A 10743-nucleotide genomic window follows, 5' to 3' on the forward strand; every position below is an offset into this window, starting at 1 on the left:
CTGCTCCAGCTCACTAGTTGAAGGGGTGGGTCCCTCACTTCTGAGCACTACCAAACAGATAACCCTGCTGTTTTAATTTCCCCAGTTGTGGGATGGGGAGTGGCGTGGGGCATGAGGTGGGGGTAAGGATAAAACCTCTGGAGATGTTTTCTGAGAGTGGAAAGAAATTCTCCAGCCGACGCATCCTCCGCTGTGATGGGGAATTCCCTGAGGAGCCACCAGTGCCGGGACCCAGCCCTCTCTCCTGCACAGCAAATGCCCCCTGAGTGTCCCTTCAATAGCATCCTGCCCACTGCCAGCCGCCTCTTCAGCCCGAACCTGGACCTCCCCCATCAGACGGCCTCCTTCAAATAGCTTCTTTCATTATCCTGTCTTTCCCACCAGTCTGCTGCCCAAGCATATGGCCTCCTCCTTCTGACCACCTTCCTCATCAGATGGCTTCCCTGAGCGGCTGGCCCCTCCCTCAGGCCTTGTCTGGTCTCTACCCTGAGCTGCTGGAATACACAGCAGCGTGGATAGCAGTGAAGAGGGGCTAATGTTGCCTCTGTCCGTGTTTGCTGATTCTTCCTCAACAAGGCAGGCAGGGACTTGAGCTCTTATCTATTGTGCCAAGAGCCAGTGTTGGCTCGAAGATAAAGACACTTTCCTTCCCCTCCTGAATAAACTCAAGGTTGAGGGCAGGACCTTCGCCCCCTCATCTCAGCATTCCCGGTCCCTAGGTCTTCTCCAGCACATCTTACCACGTCTTGGGTCAGGCTATGCCACTGATGTCTATTTATGGCATGAGCTTTGTTTTTATTTATGCCAAAGAATAAGTAAAAATTTTTAAAAACCTCACAAAACTTACAGCCCAGGTTTTAGTTGAGTGGCATCTACCTCCCTGGCCACCTGGACTTTCCTCCAAGGGCACAGGAGTCCCTCTGCACTGGTCTCTGACTTCCCTGGGTCACCAGCTTAGCCGGCCTTTGTAACAATCTACTCTAAGGAGCCTCACTTAGTCAATGGGATGTTTGCTGGTTCCCACCGCCCCCCCACAGATGTGGGGAGCACATTAAGTTCACCAAAGCCTGCTGCTTCCCGTCTGACCCAACTCCCCTCGGGCGGGTAAAATGAATGACAGTCACAGTGGTCCCCTCAAACTCTGCCCAGGAAGGTCTGTGACTTATGAACCTCTGCCATCACTGTCAACTGTCTCTGTGTCTCCTCTGTTGGTGGCAGAGGACCCGACAGGCCAGGCCAGGTCACTCTCTGGAGCACATAGACTGGCCACTCCCTTAGCACCCATCGGGATAAGCACTGGTGGCCTTTGGTCTGGCTCCAGTTGTCTCGGTGTCCTCTGATAAGGGACCTCTGTCAGCTGGCCCTGATGCAAGCCCTGTACACGTGAGGCCAAGCTCCTGTCTTGTGACTGCATTCAGATTTTGCCACCCCACCTCGGGTTTGCTGCCAAGGGCCGCCCAGGCCCTGAGGCACCCAGGAGGTAAAATTAGTTGCTTCTGGGTTGTTTTCCATAGACACAGGGTGAGAAATTCAGAAACTCCTTTCAGTATTTCAGGACTGAGCGAATTACCTGGAGCTGGGCTCCTCACTATGAGCAAAAGGATTTGCGAAGATGAAGAGGAAAGGGATAGAAAGATGGATGACGGGCATTACAACTCTGAGTCATAACTGGAAGTGCCAGTGGAAACTCATCTTCCTGATACATACAGAAAGAACTAGAAATATACCATGGGAGGGCAGAAAGGTGGTTCAGTGGTTAAGACCATTTGCTGCTCTTACACCTATGACAAGTGCCTTTTAACTAACAGTAGCTCCAGCTCTGGGCATCTGATACCCTCTTCTGCTTCCTCAAGGACCTTTATATATGTGCACATGCCCACATGAAGACACACACATAACATCGTTAATAATAACAATTTTCAATAAAGAAATACGTCATGAGAGTCCTGTGGTTTTCTTTAGCTCTGACCACTGAGAGGACCTAGGATTAGTGTGTAAGGCAAAGAGTAACTGACCCTCGATCCTGGCTTCTGAATACCAGATCCTAAGGAAGGAACCAAGACTCCTTGGAGAAATTGTGCTGGGCAGGGACAAGATAAACCAGGGACATCTCATACTGGAAAACAAAAAAAGGCCCTGTTCTCTCTCTCTTTCTCTGAAGCAGGGCCTCTTATATCCAAGGCCAACCCTGAATTCACTAAGAAGTAGAAAATGACCTTGAACTTCTGACCTCCTGCCTCTACCGGTAGTGACACTCAGTGTCAGGATCAGAGCCTCCTTTCCTATGTCCGCGTTAGGTAGTGCTGGAGCCGGAACCCAGGGCTTTGTGCATGCTCCACAAGTGCTTTACCAGCGGGGCTCTGTCCCCCGTACTTACTTTTCATTATTATTTATGTATGTATTTGTGCTTTTAAAGGCTCCAAGACAATTTTTATTGAAGTTTAAAAGAAAAACCGTCCAAAGCAGGCAAATCGGCACTCTCAGCCACTCACTACAGGAGGGAAATGGAGCGAGAAAGGCAGAGGCCTTTGAGTTGAGCTGGCACGAAGGTCAGCCATGGCCGACAAGCAGCCCCACGAGGGGGAGGAGAGCTTTATAAAAAGAATGAAGCCCTTTTGTTTGGGAACGCATGCTTCATCTCTGGCTGGCATCTGAAAGAAAATGACAGAAGAAAAGAGGGGGAAAAATGTTACACCCACGTCAGGAAGGACTTGGCGAGGTGGGCAAACCCACACAGACCCTCGTAACTCTGGGACAACTGCCTGCTTTTCTGTTTTCAAGACCAAGTCTTGCTATGTAGTCTAGGCTAGCCTCAGACTCAAAGAGATTCTCCCGTCCCTGCCTCACACCAACTAGGATTACAGGTGTGCACCACTCCCCAGGAGGGCTGCGATTACAATAGAAAAACGCCCCAGGAAGACAGAGGCCAGTTATTTCAAACAACCCAAAACATCAAAATCAACAGGGATAGCGCCTGAGGGTAACTCCGTATTAGACAGGCACTATTGAGTGGTGGTAATGGAAACTGGGGAGCCCAGTGCCAGCTGGGGAAGGACAGAGCTGGAAAATCCCCACTGGAGGCCCTCCCGGGAAGAGTGGCTCAGCTTGCAGGATCATCAATGACCTCAGTATCTGAGGAGAAACGTTCACAGAGCCTCAGGTGGTCTTTATAGACACTGACTCATCACACAGGGAAAAGTAGTCACCGAGGGTGGAGAAACTTGGCTGGCGGTACCCCGAGCCAGCAAATGAGCCCACATCACCAGCCCTGGATGTGAGCACCCCGCATCCCTGACATGATGACTGAGGGTACATCATCTCTCCAGGGTATTCTCCCACCAAATTCCTAATAATGAGAAAACAGGAAAATCGGCCAAGGTGAAGGCCATTCTGCAAAATAACCAGGCAGGTATCCCACACATCTCAAAGTCATGAAGATGGGCTGAGTGAGTGGTAAGATCATCAGTGCAAAAACAGTTATTACGCCAAGGGGAATAAGGGAGAGCTTATTTTGGAGCTAAATGAGTGACTGTGGCCGGGAACACAGATTTAGGTTACCACGAGTTCCATGTTCCAATGAGGAGGCAGTTTCATGAAGATTTCATAGTAACAGAACAAAGAATGTCATGAATCAAGACACTTTTCACATACACTGGCAGAAGCGTTAAGGAGGTGGTTACAGCAAAGCCGAGAAATCTCAGCTACAGGCCTCGGTTGCTGTGATGAAACTCTTAGCCCTTTGATTGGTGGGAAACTAGGGTTAAGGTAATTCATTCCAAAAGGTTTTTATCTATTACTCAGAGGAGGTTAGGTCTAACAGAGGGAGATATAGGGTAGTTATTTAGTAGGCCAAACATAGCTTAAGATAAATTGTAATTAAGTTCTGATCCCACGACATTCCAACCTGCCCGAGTCACTCAAGTTTTAAACAGTCAATTAATTGGTCTTTGTGGACGTGGTTTCTCTTCATGAATTCTCATTCACAAGATGAAAGGTGACACAAGGGGCTGGTACTCAGCTGGTAGAATGTTTGCCTAGATGCAAAAGCCCTGTTTGCTCCCCAGCACTCCATAAACCATATCCGTAATCCCAACACTTGGTGTGGGGCATGTGGAGGCAGGAGGATCAGAAGTTTAAGGCCCTCTTTCTGGACAGCTAGTCCAGATTCCGTGAGAGACCCTGTGTCAAAAAATAAGGTGGCACTGGTAAGATGCTTAGCAGGTAAAGGTGCTTGCCACCAAGCCTGATGACCAAAGTTCAATTCCCAGTCCCCGCATGGTAGAAGCAGAGAGTTAACCCTACAGATTGTCCTCTGACCTTCACAATGCACCCACAAATGTCACACATACACAAAATAAATAAATAAAATGTAACAAACTTTTAGAAATAAGGTGGAGAAAGGTACTCAACAGTAAGCTCTGGCCTTCACATATAGGTGTGCACCCCCCCACACACACACACACACGTACATGTACACATGTGATTTATTGATTTTGGTGACTGTTATGTTTATATGGGAGAAAGTCTTTTTAAAATAAACAGCAGTTAGCATTTCCTATGTGCAATTTTCAGATGGGTCCTCTACATGCGGAAGAATCATAAAGTTAATTACTAACTATTAACATTTAAGGAACCACATGAAATGCTTTGTTTTATTGCAACTTTTCTGTAAGCCTGAAATTATTTTAAAAGTTTGACAATAGAACAAACACAATAAAGGCACACAGCATGATCTAGCACACTCTGGGGTATTGGGGGTGATTGGTAGGTGGAGCTGTGATCGGAGAAGGTGGAGCTTCTCCAGGTGAGGAGCTGGCTCCTCAATGAAGGGTCAGGCAGGACATCCCCTTGTCTAGTGCAGCTCCAGCCTGGGTCTGGGCGGGGCCTATGCTAGCCAAGCTGCCCGGTGAGCCTGATGTGCCTATCTCCTGTGAGCTACACACGGGCAAGACAGAGCGCCGGTGTAATGTGATCCAGGCAGCTGCACACGGAGAGAACAGGGAAGCTGACCATCATCACTCCTCCATTGCCTCCAAATTTCAGCCCTCCTCTAGACACTGCCAGGGCATGCACACTTCATTCTGCATTCCATCCTACACCCAAGAGCCAGATGAGTCCAGACACTATCTGTCAGTGAAATGTAAATGCCCGACTCGGGTGGTGGGTGCATCTCCCAGGGATATGGCCAAACCCAATGGCTTTTTTCCTTGGTTCTGCCTTGGGCAGCTGGGTCCTGATCCCTGGAGAGCAGCCCTGGGATTTTGCCAACCAAAACAAATTGGATTACTATAGTTTTTTGAGGGACTGTCTCATGTAGCCCAGGTTGATCTCCAACTTTTGTAGCAAGGATGACCTTGAACTACTGATTTTCCTGTCCCCAATTTCTGTGACTAGAGGTGTTTATGACCACACTCAGCTTATGTGGTACAGAGGGTTGGACCCAGAGCCTCCTCCTGCATGCTAGGCAAGCCTCTACGGCAGAGCCCCAGCCTCAGCCTCCTCTATCAATCACATTTCATCATCCTCACGCCCACGAAACACCTGCCCTAGTCCACTTAAGCCTCCAGCACTGTGTGGTTCCTTTGGCTCTTCTGAAGGCCCTTCCCCTCAGGGAGTCCTCATTCCTCTTGGAGGGGCACATTGTTAAGAGTTGCCAGCCCAGGCCCCCCTTATTCAAAGCCAAGGTACAACATGTGTTGCAGGTACACCCATAGGAATTTACCCAGCAAGGGCTCAACCCCTTTCTGGGTAGGAGAAGGGCAGGGACATTTTGGGTAGTGTCCCAGAATTCTGACCTGGCCAGCCATTTCCTGGATCCCCTTTTCACCTCCACCCACTCTCCTCACCCACCCTCCTTCAACCTAGAATGTGACTAGAATCTGAAGGACCTAGAGAAAAATAGGTCATAGGGAGGTGTCACCGGCTTGCTCCCTACAGAGAGGGCTTGGCCCAGGACAACAGCAGCGTTCCTGAGGCCTCCAGAGAAATGAGGGAGTGGAGCCTGGGACCTCAGGAAGACCACCACCCTCTGCTGACCAGGCCCCCTGTCCATACCTACCCTTGACCCACACTCAGGGGCTGATTCCAGTTAATTTTGGCCTTGGCTGTCCAGACCCAGGCTTTAGTGAACCCTAGGAATTAGGACCTGAGTCAGGATCCAGGGGAGTCACAGCTGGCACCAAGGAGGACAGGCCAAGGATGCCATTGCTCTTATGAACCTCCAGAAGTCCTCAGGTGTCTCAGATAGAGGAGTCAGCCAGGTTTCCTGCCACCTGCTCAGAGAGCCTCGCAGGCAGATCCAGCAGCTGCTTCTTTGGCCTAGAGAAGGGGGCCCAGCAGGAAAACACCGGCCAGGTGTGTGGTGCAGGCCTGTTAGGCTGGACACTCAGGAGACTTACGTAGGAAGATCACGAGTTTAATGCCCATTGGAGCTGCAGAGTGAGTTCAAGGCAACTTAATGAGACATTGTATTGAAATATAATTATTTAAAAAGGAAAGGGGAATATAGCTCAGTAGTAGAACACTTGCCTAGCATTGTGTGAGGCCCTGGGTTCAATTCCCAGTAACACCAAGTAAAAAAGAGGTTCCCCAAACTGTGTCCCCAGTACCCTGAAGCAGACCTTGTGCCAGCCTTCCTGGGCCCACGATTCAGCTCCTCTCTGGAGCTTTCAATCCACTCTGTAAGACTGATGAGTTTTCCGATTCTTGGAGGAGGCAAGAAGTTGGAAGAAAACCCAAGCTGGACAAGAGATGAGACCTGTCCCCAGCCTTAGGCATGGCCTCACCTCCATCCCATGTCCTCCCAGGAACAAGCTACTCCTTCATGGCCAAGTTTTCCCTAGTTGCCGGAGTCCCAGACCTTCCCAGGGCTGCCCACACATGCCCATGCCTGTCTCCTGGCCTTATTTTCTACCTCCAAGTCTAGTTCTCTGGGCAACACTCTAAATCTACTTGATTGGCAGAAACTTCTTGATATCCAAACTAAACACCTCACAAAATAGTCTTGGGTCACTTTTGGGCATTAGGGATAATTTTTGTACAAAAATTTTGCAGATTAAAAGGGAGGAATCAGAAGCAGTTAGAAGGGGTGAGAGGAATTAGAAGTTAAAATAGCTGCAGTTGAGTCCACCTTAGAAAACCCAAGACCTGTTGGTACTACTGCTTCCTTTTGCCTCCCCAGGCCAAGCACTCAGGGAATGCTCATGTTTCCCACTCCCCTCCGTCTCTGTCACGACTATTAAGCACATGACATGTTGGTTTTTTTCCACGAACAGATCTTTATTGGTGTTTTGAAATAATTGAATTATTAACACAGGCTCCATGGGATTCGAGGAAGTAACATTCAAGGAGGGAACGGCACTGTGCCGTTGGGAGGACTCATGGGGAGGAGTCCAGAGCAGCTGTCACTCTCCTCCAAGGATCTGGATCTTGGGGGCCTTAGCCAGGACCACGCTCAGCTGAGCAGGCTTGGGGACCTGAAGGTGACTGAGCCACACTTCAGGGGACCTAATAGTCCTAACCTCTTTGGAAACTTCTGCCAGCTTTGAAGGTCTTTGTAGACCCTGCTCTAGACCACCAAGCCGCCCTCCCTCCCCAGAGGGGCAAGGTAAGGCTCCTGTGGAGGAGGGAAGCTGAGAACACATGTAAAGACTGACCAGGCCCAATGACATCTCCTGAGGACATCTGCTCCCCCAATACAGGGTCCCCCCAACCAATGCTAGTAGAAGGAAAGGGGTTTCTTAATGGGAGCCCTCCGAAGGCTCCTCCTCAATGAGCTCCAGGTCAAACTCATCCTCCAAGGAGCCCCCAACAGGCAGCAGGCGGAACTTCTTCCCCTTCAGAGTGCAGGTGCGGTGTTCGAAGTCCAGCACAGCTTTGTGATCCTGCAGGACATCGGTGCCGATAATGGCCTCTTCTGCACTTGCGTTGGCCACCAGAAACTCTGCCTTCAGCTTCAGCTTGCCCAGGGTCACTTCTGTGTCCCACACACCCAAGATCTTCATCTCTGCCCCATTGGCCACTTTGACCACATTTTCAAAAGGCCGAAGGCTATCCAGGTCACCATCAGTGACCTCCTCCCACAAGCTTGGGTGGACCACAGACACCTGAGCTCCAGAGTCCACCAGGAACCTTACAGGCACATGACCAATCTTCCCTTTAAGGTAGTAGCCCTTACCCATGCTGTTGGCAAACAGAATTTCTCTGGGTTTCTGACCGTGGGTGGTCCCGGAGCCCCCAAAAGCCTTCAGAAGAGCCTCCTTTACAATACTGTAGTCGCCCTGGGCCTGGGGATTGAGTCCATTGTAGACGTCCAGGGCATCTCCTCTGAGAGACTCTTTCAGGAAGCGCAGTTTGGTGGCATGGTTCCAGTGGTTGAGGTCATCAATGACTTCAAAGCGGTTCATCCAAAGGCTGGGGGCTACGTTAGCCCCATCGAAAGGTTCTGGGATGAAGGCATGCTCCCGCCCTTCCTTGCTTCTGGCTCTACCGGTGGCCATCCCTCCGCTCACCTCTGGAAGTTCAGCAGTAACACAAGCCAAGTAAAGAAAGGCGCAGAGCAGTGTGGGCGCAATCACGCTGGATAGCAAGGCTTTTGTCGACAGGGCTTTGTACCTGCCCAGCCTGGGCAAGTTGAGGGGAGCAGGTACACAGGGTGTCTGGCTGGCTGCTGGGCACAGTAGCAGGCTGTCTGTGTTGGGCTTGTTCTGCACGGCCTTTTTGATGCCCAGCCTGGGCCCCCAGGCTCCTCATTCTCCTTTGTTCTAGAAGCTCCACCCCCTGGTCCCGCCCTCCGGGCAGCATCTTGCCTGACTAGCAGGATGAGTGCCTCACCCTCAGTACCCATCCACATGACACCAGCCCACCTGGTGAGGAAGGCAGGTCTCAGTCAAAGGACAGGGCTGTGAGGACAGGGCTGTGGGACCCTCCCCAGCCTGTGTCCCAGAATAACCCAGATGAGGACACAGAGGTGATGACATTCCGGTGTTTATCATTAGCCAGAGAAGGGGAGACAGGAAGCAGGTCGCCATCTGCTTCAGAAGAGGGGACCTGGTTGGCCTTACCCAATCACTGCTTGGGGTGGTCAGGAGAAGGCACCTGTACTACTGATCTCTCAATGTCCGCACCGATGAGGTGACTCAGGCCTTCTAGATTAAGTGTGGATCCTGTAAGTTTCCCCGGAGAGGGAAACAGAGGGGATTCCAGAGTCAGGAAATCTCAAGTCTATCATGGGTCTCTATCACTTGTCCATCATCTGCCTTTCTACCCACCCATCTACATCTCTATCTACCTGTGGGTCTCTATCATCTATCTGTCACATAGCTATCATCTCTCACGTATCTACCTAACTGTATCTGTCTGTCTGTCTGTCCCCAACATCTATCAATCACATACTTACTATTTATATCTATTATCTATTTACCTATCTGTATCTTTACTGTCTCTAAGCTCTATCAATCACATATCTATCTAGCTATATGTTTCTCTGTCATCTATCTCTTTAATTTGCCTTTTTGAGACAGGGTCTTCCTGCGTAGCCCTGGCTAGCCTTGAACTCCCAGCTGTTCTGCCTCAGCCTCCTGAGTGCTGGGATCACAGAAGTACACCCTCACAAGCATGGACAGAAACTGTTTCTATGTGAGTTAGGATGCTCCCCCATATATAATAATAATTTTTTATAAACACATTTTACTGTGGTCATTTCCGTTACCAGCCACTTCCAATTCAGAGTCGGCCCACTATGGGGCAAGGCCTCAGCCTATGGGTTCATGAATACCCAAAAGCAGGTGGGCACAAATCTTGAACTTCCTGGAGTGATGTCCTGAGTCCAGTAGCAGACTCCAGGTCTGGGTGAGCCCCACGCCCAGCCCCTTGGGTACAGTATCTCCCTCCCTGGTCTCCTTTCTTGCCTTCTAGAAGGCCTTCCAAGGGCCCCTTCCCCCAATGCTCCAACCCTGCTCTCACACACGCCTCATCTGAAATGCCACCGAGAACCTTACTAATTTGTTCTCAGTGGGGAGCATTTGCAGTACGGGGCATGCCCCTGGAGAGGGTCTGGGAGGCTCTGGCCAGAGGACATTGTCATGATGATGCTTTACCCTCCCCACTGCTGGGATCATGGACAGATTTGTCTGCGCCTCCAACAACCACAGAGCAAACCTGTGTTTCAAGGTTTCAAGTTGGCCTGTATGTGAGTTAGGGACCGTGCAGGGCCCCAGTTTTATGGTCCCGTTCAGATGTCTTCTTCTCCAAGGAGCCCTCTACGCTGTCCTGGCACGAGGGCATACTTCTGGCTGTACCTGTGTTCTGTACTCTCTTATGCTTGTTCCCAAGTCCTCCTGCAATGCTCCAAGGTTGGAGCACACGACATTGACATTCATGGTTGCCTCTGCTCCTCTAGAAATTTATCCTGGGACACAGGGTGGCCCAGCTGTGTGCAGTCACGGAGTAGGGGAGATTCGAGAATGGAGATAAGATGGGTCAGCAGGCACCTGTGGCTGCTGTGACTGGCTGAGAGCATGCCCCTGTCTCTCCCCTTAGACTGTCCATCACTCAGCACCTAACTGAGCCTCTGTCCTCCGTATCGCCCCAGGGTCCCCGCCACTCTGCAAGCCCCTCAACATGTGCCACCTGACACAGTAAGCCATCAGAGATGGCATTTGGTCAACATGGCTCATCACAGCTGCCCAACTGAGGTGGGGCCAAGGTGGCATACCAGGATCCCAAGGGAGTGGAATGGATTGC

General features: G+C 50.6%; 1 protein-coding gene across 1 annotated transcript; it reads right to left on the bottom strand.

Moving 5' to 3' along the window:
• Window positions 1-7739: 7739 nt before the first annotated feature.
• On the bottom strand, window positions 7740-10379 carry Asprv1 (aspartic peptidase retroviral like 1). Its single transcript, XM_059257086.1, has 2 exons — window positions 10312-10379; window positions 7740-8730 (listed from the first exon to the last, which is right to left on the bottom strand). The coding sequence occupies exons 1-2, from the start codon at window positions 10377-10379 to the stop codon at window positions 7740-7742; spliced, it is 1059 nt and encodes a 352-aa protein (XP_059113069.1).
• Window positions 10380-10743: the final 364 nt, after the last annotated feature.

The sequence above is a fragment of the Peromyscus eremicus genome, chromosome 3 (genome assembly GCF_949786415.1).
Source record: "Peromyscus eremicus chromosome 3, PerEre_H2_v1, whole genome shotgun sequence".
NCBI lineage: Eukaryota > Metazoa > Chordata > Mammalia > Rodentia > Cricetidae > Peromyscus > Peromyscus eremicus.